The 18,657-nt window shown below is 43.7% G+C and overlaps 8 protein-coding genes across 8 annotated transcripts; 3 read left to right on the forward strand and 5 right to left on the reverse strand.

Moving 5' to 3' along the window:
• Positions 1-1,116: 1,116 nt before the first annotated feature.
• On the forward strand, positions 1,117-3,035 carry BYT42DRAFT_505618 (Catenin-beta-like protein; the record flags this gene model as incomplete). The annotated part of the gene is made up of 7 exons (XM_051565038.1): positions 1,117-1,455; positions 1,519-1,777; positions 1,852-1,910; positions 1,973-2,121; positions 2,204-2,291; positions 2,401-2,455; positions 2,518-3,035. 7 exons carry the CDS (start codon positions 1,117-1,119, stop codon positions 3,033-3,035), a joined length of 1,467 nt encoding a protein of 488 aa, XP_051418493.1.
• Positions 3,036-3,151: 116 nt separating this feature from the next.
• On the reverse strand, positions 3,152-4,190 carry BYT42DRAFT_589734 (ribosomal protein L23/L15e core domain-containing protein). Its single transcript, XM_051570417.1, has 2 exons — positions 4,168-4,190; positions 3,152-3,641 (listed from the first exon to the last, which is right to left on the reverse strand). Exons 1-2 carry the CDS (start codon positions 4,168-4,170, stop codon positions 3,246-3,248), a joined length of 399 nt encoding a protein of 132 aa, XP_051418494.1. The 5' UTR covers positions 4,171-4,190; the 3' UTR covers positions 3,152-3,245.
• A 3-nt stretch (positions 4,191-4,193) lies between these two features.
• BYT42DRAFT_589737 (N2227-like protein-domain-containing protein) lies at positions 4,194-6,422 on the reverse strand. The gene is made up of 11 exons (XM_051570418.1): positions 5,891-6,422; positions 5,742-5,825; positions 5,602-5,684; positions 5,472-5,539; positions 5,390-5,404; positions 5,290-5,312; positions 5,205-5,233; positions 4,933-5,123; positions 4,767-4,880; positions 4,596-4,699; positions 4,194-4,523 (listed from the first exon to the last, which is right to left on the reverse strand). Exons 1-11 carry the CDS (start codon positions 6,284-6,286, stop codon positions 4,413-4,415), a joined length of 1,218 nt encoding a protein of 405 aa, XP_051418495.1. The 5' UTR covers positions 6,287-6,422; the 3' UTR covers positions 4,194-4,412.
• A 2,151-nt stretch (positions 6,423-8,573) lies between these two features.
• On the forward strand, positions 8,574-9,341 carry BYT42DRAFT_550246 (uncharacterized protein; the record flags this gene model as incomplete). The annotated part of the gene is made up of 2 exons (XM_051566122.1): positions 8,574-9,002; positions 9,075-9,341. The coding sequence occupies 2 exons, from the start codon at positions 8,574-8,576 to the stop codon at positions 9,339-9,341; spliced, it is 696 nt and encodes a 231-aa protein (XP_051418496.1).
• Positions 9,342-10,020: 679 nt separating this feature from the next.
• BYT42DRAFT_596114 (ClpP/crotonase-like domain-containing protein) lies at positions 10,021-11,938 on the forward strand (the record flags this gene model as incomplete). The annotated part of the gene is made up of 8 exons (XM_051570914.1): positions 10,021-10,056; positions 10,138-10,251; positions 10,357-10,441; positions 10,528-10,653; positions 10,750-10,942; positions 11,020-11,202; positions 11,271-11,472; positions 11,537-11,938. 8 exons carry the CDS (start codon positions 10,021-10,023, stop codon positions 11,936-11,938), a joined length of 1,341 nt encoding a protein of 446 aa, XP_051418497.1.
• A 77-nt stretch (positions 11,939-12,015) lies between these two features.
• BYT42DRAFT_541150 (uncharacterized protein) lies at positions 12,016-13,742 on the reverse strand. The gene is made up of 2 exons (XM_051565554.1): positions 13,137-13,742; positions 12,016-13,065 (listed from the first exon to the last, which is right to left on the reverse strand). The coding sequence occupies exons 1-2, from the start codon at positions 13,677-13,679 to the stop codon at positions 12,217-12,219; spliced, it is 1,392 nt and encodes a 463-aa protein (XP_051418498.1). The 5' UTR covers positions 13,680-13,742; the 3' UTR covers positions 12,016-12,216.
• A 55-nt stretch (positions 13,743-13,797) lies between these two features.
• BYT42DRAFT_589750 (ERG2/sigma1 receptor-like protein) lies at positions 13,798-14,798 on the reverse strand. The gene is made up of 2 exons (XM_051570419.1): positions 14,296-14,798; positions 13,798-14,216 (listed from the first exon to the last, which is right to left on the reverse strand). The coding sequence occupies exons 1-2, from the start codon at positions 14,740-14,742 to the stop codon at positions 13,989-13,991; spliced, it is 675 nt and encodes a 224-aa protein (XP_051418499.1). The 5' UTR covers positions 14,743-14,798; the 3' UTR covers positions 13,798-13,988.
• Positions 14,799-14,865: 67 nt separating this feature from the next.
• BYT42DRAFT_649292 (uncharacterized protein) lies at positions 14,866-18,399 on the reverse strand (the record flags this gene model as incomplete). Its single annotated transcript, XM_051572763.1, has 11 exons — positions 14,866-15,816; positions 15,885-16,262; positions 16,325-16,596; positions 16,652-16,859; positions 16,916-17,011; positions 17,071-17,254; positions 17,318-17,411; positions 17,521-17,695; positions 17,762-17,907; positions 17,969-18,121; positions 18,179-18,399. The coding sequence occupies 11 exons, from the start codon at positions 18,397-18,399 to the stop codon at positions 15,092-15,094; spliced, it is 2,652 nt and encodes an 883-aa protein (XP_051418500.1). The 3' UTR covers positions 14,866-15,091.
• Between the last annotated feature and the right edge of the window lie 258 nt (positions 18,400-18,657).

Raw genomic sequence — 18,657 nt, forward strand, 5'->3', positions numbered from 1 at the left:
CGATATTATGTTGGAAAAAAGAAACATCGTTGCTGACGTTCCCCCCGCTCCCGCTCCCGCAATTTTATATGATGTCATTTGCGTAAAAGACTAAGTCCACCTGTACATACTCACTTTGCTATGCCAGCAACCGAGCGTAAAATAACTGGCCCCGACAAATGTCCGTTTATCTGTATTTTAAAAGAAAAACAACGTCAGTGTACGCGATAACGCATTCTTTGATATAGTTGTTCAAAAGTCATGGCTATTCTATCATTTTTTTGGTTTTGCGAGCAAGGATGTGCAAGTAATTTTTGATTACAAATCTTGAGAATTTAGCACACTAGTATATGGATATATCGTGTGTATGACTGAATAGATGATTTGAATGAAAAAGATACGTGACATGAACCGGTAAATGTGCACAAATCTGCATATTTCTGCTGTTGCGTTGAAGCAAAACACCTACGTGACGTGGGATTTCCTAATTTGGAATGAGGAATCGATATTGGCGAATCAAAGAACAGCTGGGCAAGCGCGGTCAACCGCGGTGCTGAATGAACACGGCCACCGGAAAAACACACAGAAGCATCCTGTAGATTTTGATTCCCTTCATTCCTGCGTGGTCATAAAATATATCATAATGAATATCGATGACATATTCAAGGTATATAAAACAAATAGTACCTTGGTACATTAGAGCACAATCGCTGAGCAATTTTGTTGGACGGATCTAGATCCCGGCTATCCCCAGTGGACGCAACAAACGTAAAATGCCGGCCACACCGGATCTGCAATTCTTGGATAAATATCGCGAAGCTTCACAAGCTGCTGAACATTCCCAAGACGACAACGCCGGTGAATCTTCCAGTAAACGTCGAAATGTCACTATTGAAGAGGATGAACAAGTCTACGATGCAGCTGCCGACGATCAACTGTACGGATTCAATGATGAAGACGAAGAAGGTCGCTTCTTTGGTGGCGGATTGACCGAAGAGCAGAGTCAACTCCTGGATCTTGTAGACGAGTACGATGTCGACGAGGTAAATCTGCAGCGAGCCATCGGTGACCGTGTGAATATACTGACCATTGTTGCTGTCATAGCCCGAAGCCTTGACGGCGCAAAGTGTGAAGAAGATGATTTTGAAATTCGAAAAAGCTATCAACAAAAATCAAGAGCAACGCATGCGATACGCTGATGACCCAACGAAATTCATGGAATCCGAAGCTGATCTCGACGAGGAGATCAAGAATTTGCTAAGCCTGACCCAGGCACCGCATTTGTATCCAGAGATTGTGAAGCTCGGCAGTGTTTCTTCCTTGCTATCGCTGCTCAGTCACGAAAACAACGATATTGTCATTGACGCCATTGATCTTATCAACGAATTGACGGATGAGGATGTCGGTACTTCCGAAGATGAATTGGAACGTAACCAGGAGGCTACCCAAGGCATGAAAGCCTTGGTCGATGCACTGGTAAGATGTCATGGCTGATTCGTTGGCGCATAGTTTTTCCTTTGTTGTCTCACCAATCAATAGTTGAAAAACGAATTATTAGAATTGTTGGTGCAAAATCTCGGACGGTTGGATGAAAATGAGGAAGCCGATCGTCAAGGCATCTTCAAATTGCTGGGCATTTTTGAAAACCTCTTGGCATTGGACCCTTCCTTGGCAGAACGCATTGCGCTGAAAACCGATCTTTTACCATGGTTGTTGAAACGCATCCAGACAAAAGGCTTTGATTCCAATCGAGGCTATGCAAGCGAGATTTTATCCATTTTACTACAAGAAAGACGAGGTAACATTAACCGCAATACCATCACAGATCAAAGCCACAAAGACGCTCACAACGGATCTTTCTTTTTGATTCAGATATCCGATTAAAGTTGAGCGATTTGGGCGGTGTTGACACCTTATTACGTGCATTATCAGTAAGTGTTCAGGAATGGAGCCATCAGGGTGGTATACATGGATGGCTGATAGATAGAGATAGGCCTATAAACGCAAAGATCCCCAAGATGAAGATGAAGCAGAGATGGTTGAAAACTTTTTTAATGCCCTGTGTTCCATGTTGAACGAGCCAGAAGTCAAGCAACTATTCTTGGAAGCCGAAGGAGTGGAATTGATGCTCATCATGTTAAGGTACGCGGAGATGCAACGGCTGACATTATTGGTCGGAAATAACAGTGGGTTGATTTGATCTTTCTTTTTTATGATTCCATAGAGAACGAACATTGGCGCGTATCCGTGCAGTCAAAGTGTTAAATTATGCTCTTACGGGAGAAGCGGGAAGAGGCAATTGTCTTCGACTGGTGGATGCCACAGGCTTGAAATCATTGTTTCCTTTATTCATGGGCAAGGTAACCAGTACATTACACAGTCTACCGAAACAGAAGATAACTAAATGAATTTTGTATCAAGGGTGCCAAAAAGTTAAAAAAATCTCACAAGGAATATGTAGAATCTGAAGATGAAGGTAGGCTGCAAAAAGAGGAGAATTAGCAAGTCGTATGCTGATGGTTTTTCGAATATTTACAGAACACATTATGTGCATTATTTTATCGTTGATGAGAAATCTGTCACAAGACGATCTCCAACGTATTCGACTGATCCGAAAATTCATTGACGACGACTATGAAAAAGTGGACCGTTTAGTAGAAATGAAGGAGCAATACGAAGCTCGCGATCAGAGAGTCCTAGCGGAAATTGAAGAGGAAAAGAAGGATATGGATGAAGAGGAATTGGAAGAATTTGGAGACGAATTCTATATTCGACGACTGGATGCCGGGTTATTCACGCTACAACGAGTGTGCTTGGTGATTGCAGCATTGAGTATTGAAGATGTCGGTATTAGAGACAAAGCCATGATGTTGCTAAAACGTATGGGATCGGATATGTCCAGTGTCACCCGCATCATTGAAGAAGAGACAGCACTATTGCAAGACTTTGTGTATCTCAAGAATGTAGCTACCGGCGGAGCCACAGCTGCCACGCAATCAACCGAAGCGTCCATCAAGATGGACTCCGCGTCCAACCCTCCTCAAGAGACCCAGTAAATCCCAATCATTCCCCAATCATTACTTTGTTTTTCTCTAAAAATAAATCAATCTCGTCGGCATCAAGCTGCACACCAGCTTCACAGATTAGAGAGCAAAAAAAAAGATTGAAATGAATCATGGATAAAAGCATCGTCGTATTTTGGGTTGAAATTCTGCTTTATGGCGTGATTTTTTAATACAAGAGGATGGTTGCAAAGGTCAATGGATTTATTTCTTGCCAGCAGAAGCCTTGGACTTCTTGGTACCACGGAACTTCTTGGCACGGTTCTTCTTTTCCTTGCGCTGCTTGCGACCACCCTTACCGGGCTCGGCCAAACCAATTCTGGCAAGACGGTACTTGGGTTCGAACTTCTTGAGAGCTTCGACGGAATCGTAGATCAAACCGAAACCAGTGGTCTTTCCACCACCAAAGTGGGTCTTGAAACCAAAGACGGACACGACTTCCTTCTCGGCCTTGTACATCTTGCCAAGCTTCTCACGGATTTGGTCCTTGGACAAGTTGGCGAGACCAGGGTGGATAACATCCACCACCATTTGCTTGCGCTGGAGCAGGCGGTTGGTAAGGAACTTGCGAGTGCGAATGGTGACAGTCGAAGCGTCGGCCTTTTATAGAAGAATGAAGAACAATGACTTAGTATTCCAACGTCGTTTGATTCCATTTCGTCTTTTGCCACATAGTGCTAACCACCCCAAACCCCATCCCCTTTTTCCTCTTCTCCCTTTGGCCTTTTCGCCGTCTTGCTGGCGTTTCGTTTTTGCAAAATAGTTTCAATATTTTTCTGCAATAATTGGCCCGTGCAATTTCGCCATGTCGAATGTCCGCAGAAGTGTACGAATGTATGATGACGAGGTAAAGAGGATGCATCGATTATCCATCAAAGCATCCTATCATCCATCCGACGTTAAAGGCGGATATTTCTCGTAAGTCGCGATGAGTTGAACAAGTATCGTATTGGAATATGTGTAGTTCTTTATGAGGTGTTCGTCGATCATCCGTGTCGGTCAAAGCTCGATGGTGGCGACTTTTTTCCGTTCATCTGCTGGTTTCCCTTCTCCCCGCATCCATCCATGCACCTCCCACCCCATCCTTCTATGCCCCTCCACGATATCAATATAGAAGGCTACGTACCATACTGAGCGAGTCAAAAAGAGGGGGATTCAAGATTCGCCGCAACCTCTTCATCCATATCAAGGAGTCCCTTTGGCGGCGATTGAAATCATCATGAACGCTTTGTCCGGGCCGCACCGCCGACCCTTAAAATTTCAGCAGCAGAAAGACTTTTGGGTGTTGGTGCATGATTGGGTTTACACAATCAACGACGACTGGATCCACAGTTCCATTCCTTTTTTCTTCTCTGACATGGATGTAGATTTTTATTTTGATGGTTTGTCTACTTTAACAGCGGTCCAAAAGGCGCATTCATACACATATTTCAGCATGCCTTGAGGGTTGGAAGTATAGGTCGTAGTAACCATGGATTCTTTCTAAAAACGACGAATACATGTGCGATATGAGATAAACACGTTCCATAATAACAAAATGATACTTTGCTTTACCTTGAATTCAAACCCAATTTCTCGAGATACCCGTTTCACTTCTTCCAAGCTTAATTCGACAGATGATTCACCTGGGGTATCTTCGAAATGATACAGTAAAGGACCTGACAAAGCAAGCATGGTTTTGAATACACAGCAGCTAGGCCCGATTAAAGCAAGCCAAACACTAACCGATGTTGATCCACATGCCACCCTCTTTCAATGTTCGATGAATGACCTGAATATTCTCAAGAATATTTTTGGCAGTATCAATAAAGAAACAGGTGACAACCACGTCCCATGCACCTAATGACGAGTTAGTAATGGATATTTCATGACCAGCGTATGTCACTCTAACCTCGATTGTTCTCTTGTTCACCATAGACTTCAAGGAAATCGCCGGCTACCATGGAAAAATCGACCGTGGGAGGTAGATTGGCAGGCAAAACATCAGGAATCCGAATAGGCGTCAACTGATCGTCCGACGATTTGATATTGGAGAACGAATGGACGAATGGATAAATTTCATACTCTTCCGTCTTGCTCATTCTGATTCAATAAAGACCGAGGTAAGACGGGGGCTGCTTTTTCAATATCAAAATGAAGTTAAGTATATAGCCCTCTTTTTACCTGTTTAATACAAAATGTGAGGCCAAAAGCTAACGGAAAAAAGGTGTTAGATATTAATAGCGCAACATCAGTGGAGCTTCCTTACCATATAAAACGAGAACTCGTTGCCTGATGACAAAGCGATACAGATAGCCATTAGGTGTTTTGTTTCAAGTGAAGATATCATTTGGATCAAACCACGTTACCTTGACAGCTGAAGCCTATGGGAATGATACAACCGAGGTGTGAGCATCGGAATACTTCAACTTTTGACCGCGAAACACGTACCTTTTCGAGCAATATCAAAAGCCAATCGGCCCAATCCAGCACCTGGCACAAGCACGCGAATAGCACCTCTACAGAATCATTAGTACGCCTGATCTTCAGGAACGATGGGGTTTATCATTAATCGTAATACCTGTTCTCGACTGATACATCTTTGAAGAGCGATTCTAATTCTTCAATGACAGGTCCATAGGTGACATCACGCTCGCCTTGACCCTAGATAACCGGGATGAGCCTTCCCTCGCCTTCCACGAGCATTTCAAAATGATGTACCTCTTTTGCCCAATCACGGACAAACTGTTTAAGCGTGCTTCGTACTTTGTCCATATCCATGGGAGATACCGGGGGTTTGTTTCCCTATAGTTTCGTGTTATTACATAACACGCGTAATACTAACCACCGTATCAGAAAGAGCCCCTTACCTGGACCTTGTATCCTTCGGCCATAAGTGCGATGGGATCTTCGTCCATAAACATGTTGGCTCCGCGTACGATTTCTCTCAACATGACCATGTTTGTCTCAATGCATTCATCGACCTTGTTAATCTTTTTTAAAACGTCCGGGATAATCTTTTTATGCTGTTCCGGTAGAGCCATAAAGTCGTGTCTCTTGCGATGATTATGATTGAGAGCATGGCGACGATAATAGGCGAAAGCTGTCAATACTTTACGAAAGTGAGCGCGTTCGGCCTGAACGGGGTCCTCCTGTTCGTGTTCTTGTTCGTGACCGTGGTCGTGGCTGTGACCGTGACCGTGGTCGTGGCTGTGGCCATGGTCATGGCCATGGGTGTGGTTGTGGCTGTGCGAACGTTGAGACATTTTTGACAAGTGAAGGGTGCAAAACGGGGCTCTTCGGATGACCAAAAATTTCGGATCTCCTTGCTGTCACCGGAGTTTTGAACGTTGTGTTTTCCTGATGCGATAAAGGCAAAAAAAACATTGTACCTTCTCGACGCATTTTTTTGATTCTACCACGTTGCTCTCCATAGCGAAACGTTAATCGCACGATATCTGATGGTTATTTCTGACGGTCTATCGTCTCATTTGATGGAACACTTAAAGGCATCAGACTGCTGATAGCTAATAACCCACCTAATTAGTTTGTTCCGATACAACTTGATGTTGTTTTCTTTCTATAAAGGGCTGCGAGTGTCAAATTGAAATGAATACAGTCTTTTACAGCTGCCCATCGCTTATAGCTTGAGAATAACAGGGAAAAAAATTGAGAAAACGATCCCTGAATGATCAGTAAATGCAGGTATAGAAAAAAAGATGCGCTTGCAGCAACAAGGTGGCAACCTGTTTCGCTTGGCCTCGGGGGAAAAAAAGGGTGGTTCTACACTATCCTATAGCGTTCAAACTCATGTATTACGGAGGAGGATGGACATTATCAGTATGCATCCTTTATTACATGAGATTATGCGGCGAGAATAAGGCAAGATAACGCACACTTTCTCGCAACCTTATGAGTAGATATTACTGTTGACAGTAGCATTGGTTATTGATCGATGGTGAAGTTCCAGTCCCCAACATTTTCGTGCAGATACACTTGTTCTTGTCTTCTGTCATTTTGGATTGTCGTGTAATGACTCATGACATGCTTAGCCATCATGAAACGGTTATGCAAAATGGTGTCTATCAGCAGGTCAAAGGGTAAGAACCTGAAAATTTCTCACCTCCAAAAAGATCGCTAAAAATACATCATTTTATGCATGTTCTTCAGCCATGTGCATGCATGTCCGATATCTTGGCTGCCATCGCATCGCGTAATTGTACCTATCTTTACAGCGGGTTCATGACTCAGTTCCCTCGGATGTGATGCGCCACAAATAACGGTTTCAAAATGACAGGCTACCGCGTATGGTGTGCGGATGACAATCCTATGCATCGGGCCAAGAGAAAACTAGAGGGACTTTTTTTTTCAAGGCACATGAAGACAGATCAATTTGTAAGCAGCTGTGACTAGTGGGTTTTCTCAGCACAAAAGGGATCAATTGTTTCGAGCAAGGAAAATTTGATGATTTCGAGGTATTTAAAGGAGTGATAGGGTACGTCATTGAATCGATTGCTTAAACGATTCAAGGCAAAAAACATGACACAATTGTTGTTGACGAGAAAATACCATAAAAGTAGATTACGCAGTAACATTCATCTTGGAGAAAAAAAAAATAGATGGTAAGTGCAGTCGGGCTGGTGAAGAATGATAAAGTGTCTTTTTGGAAAACAGCATCTCCAACCCGTGAACGATGGCCGTCACACCAGTGGGCATCCCGCAAGCCACATTTAATACGTTACAAATAATGTAACAAATCATTGCTTTTCCTGTTTCTTGTTCTTTGTCGTGTCCATGGACGCCAAGGAAACAAACTAAAAGGTGGGAAATCGTGAATCAAAGTCCGTTATGGTTCATAGCACACAGACGTGATATTGGTACGATTTAGATATTCAAACAATGATTTTTTTTGCATGGAACTTTTTCTTTTCCTTCACATGTCAGTTTACTGTAACATAATGGGTGCACTTGGATAAGCCGTCATATGCGAACCTTATCCAATGTAAAGCCCGCGTGATATTTGATTTTTTTTTCCATCTCTTGCCGTTTCGATGCAACAGAAATTCTTTGGATTGGCTATCTCCGCTTTGGCGCGTGATTTCTGTAATTTTTTTTTTTTTTTTTTTGGTGATGCTACAGTTTCCCTTTTTTTTTGGGTAAATTTGTATTTACATTTTCTCTTTCGCTTGCTCTTCTTCCTTCTTCTTTCTTGGCACAGTTTTTTCGCTCTTCCTTCACCTCATTATTACTTTGTGCTTTTTCTTTTGAGCTTCCTTGTTAATATACCCACTGCAACCACTTGTAAAAAAAGAAAACCTCTTTTCTTCGTGTTACATCTGAAATCCTTGACGGCTGACTGAGTGGAAAAAAAAAAGAATCATGGAAACACATAGTGATTATTTTGATATGGCACAGCCCAGGAGTACTAGTCATCGGACGGATCGCCGTAGAATGCATAACACTGCTTGTCGGAACTCAATTTCCGTCCCTGGCAGGATCTCATTTCTGTATCGCCGGTTTTCTTCGACCTCTCAGCCTTACGATTCCCAGACAATGTATACTTCCTCTTCAAGACAGTCCACGGCCGTTGAACTGATTGTGGAGCGATTGGTGGATGCGTTAATATTTACGTCCGCTATCGCCATCACCGCATTCAATTATCTTACGGGCGGACTCGATAATCCTAGTTATTTTGCCAATCCTGTGCCTGCAGTGTTGGATATCAAACAGTGGCGACAAATGCATGGACAATCGAATGGATCCCCACAAGCACCGGTCGACCCTTTAGATGATGCACGACGACAACGCACGTTGATGTGGGCAGAATCCATGGCACAACAACAACAACAACAGCAACAACAACAGCAACAGCAGCAGCAACAGTACCCATCAACTAAACATGCGCATCCGTCCTATGTCACAAACGAAACTCCCATTTGTAGACCGCAACGAACGCAGTCTATGCATCTTCCTACCTTATCGGTACGGGTTTTCTAATTTTTCCTTTTTGTTGATTTCTCAGCGACCCATGTTGACTTATATAAAATATTTTAGGTTGAACCGACCAGCCATCGGAAATCGGCCGTGTCCTCAACCACCAAACAGATGAAACGTGATAAGCGACGCACGCAATCGGTGCCGCACAGCAAATCAGATACTGACAATATCCTGATGGCACAACAACGAATGGAAGAACGTATCCAATCCCTTATTCAAGAAGGTCAAGCGGCTCTACAAAGCACCGTTCAACTGTATGAAATGGATGCGAACGAGCTCGCCATGCGACATGCTTTTGCCAAATCTAAAAAGCGAAATCTCTAAAAAAAAAAAGATGAACCTTGTTTTTTTCAATTTGTACATTTTTGTAAAGTTAACTCGTATGTTGTGCTGCCTCTTTTCTTATCTTGATAGGCTTTTTCTTTGGCAAATCATTTTTTTACGTCTTTCTCATATTTTCCATTAACCCAAGCTCATTCTTCTCATATATAATTTCTGTATGCCTCCCAAAAAAAAACCAAAATAAACTTCAGTGAAAAGACCATCCAACCAAGCTTTTGAATACTATAAATCAATGACATCATAAAAAAATCGAGAGTCGCGGTGACAGCCTTTTCCACTACTCATTTTTAAATCCCAAAAGCGTGTCGTCTCTCACCACCGGATTTTTCTTATTCTTTTTTTTTTTCCTTTGCTTTAATGAGTGGAGTACTCTCCAGACGTTTTTCCTTGCTTCAACTCTCTGCCAAGTCGTTGCGTTCAGTTTCCTGGTCACGATCGCTTCCATTACTTATTCCTGCTCAGCGACGTGCGCTTAGTATGAACACCCCCTTTGCTGTTGCTAACAAACGCTTGACACAAACCCAGACTTGGCTTGCTGCACCAAGAAAACAGGTAAGGGTTGTCACCTAATCGACTTTAATGGCCAACCCACGACACCATTTCCTTCTTCTTCACCGTGACGCTACGCCCAAACCTAACCTGCTAATGTCAATCGATTTAGATGTCTACCTCGACGGCTGCCGTGGAAGAAGCTCAGGTAAAATAAATGCCATGTTCGACTCCTATTTTCTGATAACTCGTCCAACTAATATGACCAACTTTGCTTGTATACCTGTAGGCCGAAATTTTGCACCGAAAGAATTTGGCGGTTCGAGAAGTGATTCTCAACCGACCCAAAAAATTGAATGCATTGAATTTAAGCATGATTCGCGCTATTACACCTGAACTCAAGGTATGTAGGATGGGGTTGCTGGGCTGTTCCTCTTTTTTTGAAGGACATGTCATGCTTCACGATCTTTGAAATTTAGAACTCTGACTTTCAAACCTTGTTCATTAGGCGTGGGAAAAATCCGATTTAGCCAAAATCGTCTTACTCAAAAGCAGTGGCGGAAAAGGTTTCTGTGCAGGCGGTGATGTGAAATGTAAAGTATTCTCGTTGGACAACCTATCGGCTGGGGGAAAACCAACTGGATTTTGGGGTGCTGATTTTCTTTTTTTATTCATGCAGCGGTCGTTGATTTGGCCAAAGCCGGTGACCCAGATGCTGCGACCTTTTTTGAAGAGGAATATCAGCTCGATCATTTCATTGCCACCCTCAACACACCTTATGTCTCTGTTATGGATGGTATCACCAGTAAGTTTATTTGTGGAAGCCCCGCTCAGGTCTCCTTGCATGTTTGGGACTTATTGACTCAACAAGTGGCATGTTTTCTTCGTTTTTGATGTGTAGTGGGAGGTGGTGTTGGCCTTTCGGTGCATGCTCCTTTCCGTATTGCTACCGAAAATACTTTGTTTGCCATGCCTGAAACCGCCATTGGTTTCTTGCCCGAAGTCGGTGGTAGCTTTTTCTTGTCCCGTCTTGATGGACAATTGGGCGTCTACCTCGGTTTGACTGGCAAGCGCTTAAAGGGAGCCGATGTTTTGTAAGTGATCCGCGCGTTCTATGAAGCCATATCATCTTTTTATTTTCGGAGATGTCTAGACTGATGAACGGATTTAGGTATGCTGGTGTGGCAACGCATTATGTTCCTTCAGCTCGTTTGCCGGCCTTGGAAGCTCGTTTGGCTGAACTCGAAGATGCTTCTCATGACGTTGTCAATACCGCCATTGAGGAATTCTCGGCCGAAATGGAATCAGAGAAACCATTTTCATTGGGCGGTGAAGTCCGCGCCGCTATTGACAGGTAAATGATTTCTGGATCATTCAATGTTAAAGTTCCAAAAATTGATGAAAGGCGGATCTGTGTGTAAGATGCTTCAAATACGATACCGTGGAAGAAATTGTGGAAGCTATCAAGAAGGAAGACTCTGAATGGGGTCAAGAAACCTTGAAACTGTTGAACAGTATGTCGCCTACTTCCCTCAAAGTCACATTGCAGCAATTGAGAAATGGCGCCGACCTCTCGATTGCTCAATGTTTCAAGATGGAATACCACCTGGTCCAAAAATTCTTGGTAAGCCATCTTTCATACCTTGTTGCTCACTCATCGTCGCTGACGTGTTGTAAACGTGTTGCAGGAGGGCCACGATTTTGCTGAAGGCGTCACTGCTGTGCTAGTGACCAGATCCGAAGCGAATTGGAAGCCTGCTTCTCTGCAAGAAGTGGATAAAGACAAGATCAAGAAGGAGTATTTTGATGCTCCGTCTCCCAAACGCTTGGAATTGCTTTCGACCAAAGACTTTTCCCAATACCCTCACCGAAAGTACATGCTTCCCTCGGAGGAAGAAATCAAGCGTGTTGTCACTGGTGAAGCCCCAGATGTTGGACAGTATGCATTGACGCGTGACGAAGTCGTAAATTACTTTGTCACACGACGCAATCACAAGCAAGGCGTAAAATCCAAGGTGCTCGAAGTATTGGATCGCAAAACTCGGGTCAATGAAAAGGATGAAGGCAAAAGCTTAAAATGGTCATATTAAATCTGTTGTCCAAAGACATTGGTCATGATCAATAGATCAGTAAAATACGAAATAAAGAAATAAAAAGGAGAACCCGATTTCGAGATACGACTCGACACATTAAAGTATTTTTTTTATTGTCCTTTATGCTGCGAGAGTCTATAGGATGATTAAAAAAGACTCGATGCATCTTCATTACCTTCAACGATTGATGTGTATATTATATTGATTTTATAAGGATGTGCATGTGTAATGAGAGAAATAGAATGGGAAAAGGGTAAGTAGGTATTAATCATGTCTCAGGATGCATTTACAATATCGCGGACCATGTCAACAATCTCGGATCCTTGAAAGCCCAATAATTTTCCCGCAGCAATGAGAGCAGTCAAGCTCTTCATCATTAAAACACGACCTGCTTCGCGTTTTTGCTGATCCCACAAGGACACATTGACGGCAGACGCTACATCGTCCACCTTGACTGAAGATGCTGGTTCGGCTGTGGTGTTGGTTTCCTCTTCTGGCTCGTCTACAGGATACGCTCCGGGAACATGGTATGACTGAGGTGCTTCAGGTATATCCCTTGGAGATTTTGGCATCTTGAATCCATCTGCTGACAGTGGTTGCGACTGTCGCGAATGTTCTAGTTCCTGCTCTTGTAGTAATGCGGCTTTAGGAAGAGGGTTAATGGCTGACATGGGTTGTAAACCATTGATGCGTCCGCGTTGGCCCGGCAGCGATGTTTGTAGCATATGAGTGAGTTCGGCCAGCGCATTGGTGTGAGCATCCATGAGGTTAGGTACGCTGGGAACCGTAAATAACGGATTGTGCGACTGATCATATTCTTCTTCCATTTCTTGCTGTTCCGTATCCAGCCCAAGCACGGTATGGGATTGTAGTATCCGCGTCGGCATCTTGCTTCGTGGTTGTGCCGGCGGCACCTCTTCATCCAATCCAGGTGTCAATGTCCCGGGATTTTGGCTCCATCGTGCATAGTATTCATCTTCCGAGTCCGCTTCGGACTTGGCCCCATCCTCACGTACACCGTGCGAACGGGACGCTGTACCGGATCCTCGCCCCGATCGTTCTTCGTCTTCATCCGACGACCAGTCTCCCCAATAGTCCTCTGGCGCATTGACCGTCTTGTTGATCTATACATTTGCTTGGTCAGTCATAACCGCATCCAATTGACTCTCCATTCCCCTTCTTTTCACACACTAACCTCCGGCGTTTCTGGCACTTTTTTTCGTTTTTCTCGTGTTACTTTAGTCAAAAATTGACGCTCGGCTTCCTCCAGTGATAAGGACCAATCGGTCAATATGTCACGATCCCATTCTTCTTGAGAAATCACCTTGGTATTGTGGTATTTAAGCTCAGAAATATCGCCATTGCCTTCTTCCAGGATCAGCACCACAACATAATGCTTCGTGTCACGACAAGCAAACTCCACCACCGCATGCAACGTTTCGGCGTCAAGACGTTTATAGTACACAGGATTCTGATACAGATCATCCCGCCCGGAACACCCATCCGTCCACATAGTTTCAATGATATCGGGACATTCGTCTTGTTGCCATTGCACAACCGAATTCCATTCGTTGGCATCGGTCTCCGATTTGGGCCCGAGAAAGTGGACCCGTTGCCGGAGAGAATGAGATGCAATAGGTAGCAAACCCACAAAACTGTGTTGCTGTCGGTACTCGAGAGCCATATGAGCTAGGGAACGCGCAATATTTTCATTCGCATAATCATCGATCGCTTCCATGGAGGGCGTTAAGAGAATAAAATAAAAAGAACCGTGGATAGTTGCGTAGATTTTCTGTGGGAGAAATCCAGAGTCTCCATTGAGCGGAGATTCAATATGCGTGGAAAAAGAAAAAATATTCATCAGGCAACATTTTGGGTTACAGTTTATTCAAACAGCGCGCGTAGTAAAACCACACCGTTACAAAAATAATCAAGCGAATGAAATAAAATAAAAAAAAAGATAAGAAACGAAAAGAGTTTAATTTAATTAGGTGTGGACGGCAGCTAGCCGAAAAAAAGTAAGCTAAGTAAGTACATAACTGTAAGTCTAGATCTTGCCTTGAAGCAGTTCAGAGATCATGGCCTTGCCGGTGATACGGAAGGTATTGTACAGGGTCACATAATCAATGGTGGAGAAGATCATATCAAAAGTACCAAAAGGCAACATCAAAGGAATCCAACCACGAGCATATTCAAGAGCCCAAGCGCGTTCAGGGATCTTGTATTGCTGAACAACACCACGAGCCATATGGTGGCTCTCACCAGGACGATACACCTATAAAAATTGCCGAACCAGGTTACTATCGCTAGGCAACACCCAACAAGTCCACCATCTTCCAAGGGCAATCACTTACATCACGATCTAATGCACCAGCCTGATAAGCCCACTGTTCACCTTCCAAGATCATAAAGTAGTCATCGGCAAAGAAACGACCAGTGTGACCTTCGGTACCGACGGCCGTACCAAAGATGATTACATATTCGGTGAGGGACGCGTGCAAAATCCACATGGAACCCATGGCGCCACCAGCATTGTTGAACACCCAGTCCTCTTTGATGGAAACATGGCCAGGATATTCCTTGGCAAGGTCTTGCGCAATGGAATTAATAAGACCGCGAGTATCGTTCTTTCCTTCATATGCCTCGATGTTGCGTTTGGCAACTTCGTGCAAGACATTCTGATCAAAAATGTAAAAGCGATCAATCACCTGGTCAAAACCAAGGAAGATGGCAATAGCCAAAGTAGCGATGAACAAGAACTTCATCAAGCAAGAACAGCTTCCGCCTTTCTTCGTTGACATGGGTGGAATGAGGTGAAGAAGAAAAGGATGAACCACTTTTTTTTTGAAGACTTTGCCCCTTGTAGAAAAAAAAAAGCTTCTTCTGCTGAAGGTAAAATTTTAAGTGACCATCACTTTTTTGCCCTTCAGCCAATAATATTGCAGCGAAGTTGGAATACACGGACAGAATGGCAGCAATAATGCCATTGTCAAGGGATCCCAAAAAGCTTATTCGCTGTCTGAGATAAGACACGATAAAAATGGGCAAATCATGGTGCCATAATGTTCATTTATCTTCAAATGTCTCCCCTTTTTTTTCGTATACAAGCTATTGGAGTGTTCCGCTTCTTCTTTCTGGCTATTCTTAGTGTCAGGTACTATTATTACCCTCGGACACGGCGCCGTTTGGCTTTTCTTGGTTGGCGTGTTCCTGATCGGTATGCTCCTCCGCGGCCATTTGTTGCTTTGCTTTCTCCAGTTGCCGAGTGTATCGTTCAAGCCCAGCCGCCGTCACTTGGCGCTGCCACGACTGGACCATTTCAGCTGATGGCGAAGCGGTATGAATCGCGCGATGATATCTTTCCATGCCCGTCAACTCCATTGCTTTTTTGAAATAATGGTTGTGTTTCACGTGGCTAATGACTCTTTCCACCTCGTTCTCTTCTCCTTGTTGATACGACGTGGTTTTCGATGCGTTGGGTATATTGACAGGGATTGTATACCATCCTTGTTCGGTTTCCTTGACGGGGAACCCTTCGCATATGGCGCCATAACCGGAAGCCTCGCATTCTTGCTGTGTCCAGTATCGACCGTGATAAGTCATTGGACTGGACCGCGCAAAACTCCATACCGTCCAGCTCAAGATTGCCACTGCAGCGAGCAATCGGATTTTTGGCCCACCACGTAATGTGATTAATTCTACACCCACAGCAAAAAGACTACTGCCATAGTACATGCTGGGAAGAATATCGGCCATATTCAATGTAACTGGGTTAGTGAAAGTGAGTCCCAAAGCCTGAATGATGACAGCAACGGAAAGATAATTGAATGTTCGTTCATACAGCTGTTTGTGCACATCATAGTTGTCAGCCGTCACTAAGAGATTAAGCAATCAATGGACCGTCACAGAGAAAGTAGATTTGATGTAAATCGTTGGACTGTACCTTTGTGGTCAGGGTGGATCAGAGTGACAGACTGCGGGAACTTCAGTTGCCGTTTACGTAACAGTGCGTCCATACATAAATAACCAGCATACGCGACCAAGGTACATAGTACCGGGATTCGAACTGAAGGGTTGATCAACATAAAGAGAGCTGAGCCGGCCAAACCACGCCATATCATGAAAGCATGATGTGTGAATAACCAGCGGAAAGGATCTCCTAGGTTGGAGCCCATACGCAGCAGTTCTTCAAATTGTCTGTTACTGTCGCTGGTAACCTGGTCATGAACAATTTCATGGTATTTCGCCATCAAAGCATGGATTTCCTTCAACTTTTCCATCATGGTCGGCTCAGCAAAAGAGATTTTTTTAGACGCGCGCACTAAAAGAAATGCAAATTTAGTGTCATTATCCAATCTGGGTTTGCTGCTCCAATGCGCTTACACATATCATGGTGGGCGGATTCGATAATCCACGAAGAAATTTCGGTGGTGGCCTGCTGCATGCAAGTCACTTCCTGCTGGGCAAACGTTTGCTCGGATAACGTTACATGATGGCTAATGAGAGAACAGCCTCGGATATGAACTAATTTTAGTCGGTCTTTGATCGGTTGAACATATCTCGGCTTTCTTTCCGGGTTTGACTCGACAGGTTCGCCAATGACTTGAACAAACCAGATATCATTAGGGTCGTCGATATATTGATCTCCGTAAGCACTAAATGACGACGTGTTAGCTGGTGTCTCGGTATTCTTGAAGCGTTTTTACGTACGTTACTTCAGAATGCTCGTCGGCGCCACTGATAGGCGGTTTATGATCGTGTGAATGAAGTCGTTTGGTTGTCGATACATGTTCAAGTAGAATAGGTTCATTGTGCTTGATATATTCAATCGGCTGTGATTCATTCCAACGGCGCGAAGGACGTTGAACCACCCATACATTGTTAATGTCGTTGAAAGGATACAATGTGACCCGTTGCTCTTTTGATCCGTTAGATTAGTTCAACCCGAATAAAATAAGTAGCCGTTGCACTTACGCTTGCTCCCAGATTCATAGAGATGGATGTCTGAATGAAGGTAGCCTCCTGTACTGCCCATGTGACGGAGGAGAATTTTGGACCCATAGGCGACATCTAATGCCGAATGGATAAGTTTAAGCCATATCTCTTTAATGTTCAACCTGTTTACCAACCAGAATGGGATATCGGAGGAGTATTTCCTTCGAGATGATACCGCAACTGAGGTCCTAACAAAAGGTCATGATCGCCTGAATTGGGGATCAATTTGAAATGAAGTTGGAAAATAGCAAGGTAGGTCGCCAACGGAAGCGCAGCGAGGGTGAACAATCGAGAAATCAATTGCTTTGTCACTGACACCTGTTATCAATTATGAGCAAACGCTTTGCACTATATTTAATACTTGGTTTCTCATGTCCTTACCATCGTATTACGACGGTCTGTGACTTGATACCATAAATCGCTGGCCGTACATAACCACACCAATACAAGGGATAGTATACCTTGCCACTTTACGCTGTGAAAACCAAGCGAATAAAATAGATACCATCATTAATGCGATCATCATCAATACGGCAGTAAATTATTCTACTGTAGCTTTGGCACGATTTTCGATTCGACCCTACCTTATGGCGCAACCGATCAACAGGCCGGTGAGCACTTGCGATCGGAATACATTATGGCGCGCTTGTTTTGATGACTTTGGATCCATTGTCAACCAACAAAAGGCCGCTGCTGCACACAGACACGAAAATAAGCTGTCAGGTGCCATAAAACGGGATGCTGTAATCATCCCATTTTCTAATGATGTCGTGCATAGAATCAGTCAACGCGTTGTGAAAACAATGATTGTATTGTTCTACAAACCAAAAGCCAAGAGAGTTGCTGTTAACATGGCGGCCAACCGGGAGTGACCCATATAACGAACAGTGAGGTACCCGATCACGAGGGTTAGAGTGCCTAATGTGGCTGATACAGTACGTAGTTGCGTGATGGGAAGCTTTTCCACCGTTCTACGCATCATGAATAAATTCGTATTTCCACATATAATAACTAACAAGAACATGAACTTACTGTCCTGCGTAAAGGATAAGTTCGGTGCCATCGTAACCTGCGATTTTGGCCATCATGGTGTACAAGAGACCCGCCAACGGTGGATGCGATCCAATGAAAAATTTGCCTTCCATGTACCAATTGATTTGACGACACATCTCCAACTCGCTTTCCCTACCAGCTCACGGTTAGCTATTACTTTGCACAATCTTTTTCGTTTACGATATTTACAAGATAATGTTCGAGAAAGCGATATTCCGGAACCGGATCCAGGCCCCTAGTAAAGTTACCATGGCCAATTGCATGCATTCTCCCGTATGTATGGACACACCATTTTGGCGAACTCCAGCCTTTTTGGTTTTAGCATCGTATATATCGTCTTCTTCGTGACTTTGAAACAAGACTGACTCTTTCTTGGCTATCGAGCGTCGATACCGCAGTGAAAACAGCATATCGAACCTTTTGCCAACAAATTCACAGAATGAAAAATAAAGAGAGACAAAGAATCCGTTAAATTACATTGATGACTACATAATAAAAAAAAAACAGATGCTCATCATTCCTTAAACGGATAACAGGTCGCATTGCCTGGCGTTTCTATTATTGCCATTTTCTCATTCCAACCTTGAAAATGTGTTCAGTTTTTCCAACTTTATTCAGTGAGCCTTCACTTGTGCACACACCCTAACTACGGCAACAGGATCCATTCC

This window comes from Radiomyces spectabilis (genome assembly GCF_025331425.1).
Source record: "Radiomyces spectabilis strain NRRL 2753 chromosome Unknown BYT42scaffold_18, whole genome shotgun sequence".
NCBI lineage: Eukaryota > Fungi > Mucoromycota > Mucoromycetes > Mucorales > Radiomycetaceae > Radiomyces > Radiomyces spectabilis.

What these genes read in the sequence shown, in the direction of transcription:
- BYT42DRAFT_589737 (XM_051570418.1), bottom strand. Translation starts at nt 6,286, where the DNA reads ATGTCTCAACGTTCGCACAGCCACAACCACACCCATGGCCATGACCAT. An exon ending in TCCGTGATTGGGCAAAAGAG is followed by an intron (nt 5,685 to 5,741) that starts GTACATCATTTT and finishes CCGGTTATCTAG; the next exon opens with GGTCAAGGCGAGCGTGATGT. An exon ending in TGAACAAGAGAACAATCGAG is followed by an intron (nt 4,881 to 4,932) that starts GTTAGAGTGACA and finishes ACTCGTCATTAG; the next exon opens with GTGCATGGGACGTGGTTGTC.
- BYT42DRAFT_541150 (XM_051565554.1), bottom strand. Translation starts at nt 13,679, where the DNA reads ATGGAAGCGATCGATGATTATGCGAATGAAAATATTGCGCGTTCCCTA. An exon ending in AAGTGCCAGAAACGCCGGAG is followed by an intron (nt 13,066 to 13,136) that starts GTTAGTGTGTGA and finishes GCAAATGTATAG; the next exon opens with ATCAACAAGACGGTCAATGC.
- BYT42DRAFT_589750 (XM_051570419.1), bottom strand. Translation starts at nt 14,742, where the DNA reads ATGTCAACGAAGAAAGGCGGAAGCTGTTCTTGCTTGATGAAGTTCTTG. An exon ending in CTGGTGCATTAGATCGTGAT is followed by an intron (nt 14,217 to 14,295) that starts GTAAGTGATTGC and finishes CAATTTTTATAG; the next exon opens with GTGTATCGTCCTGGTGAGAG.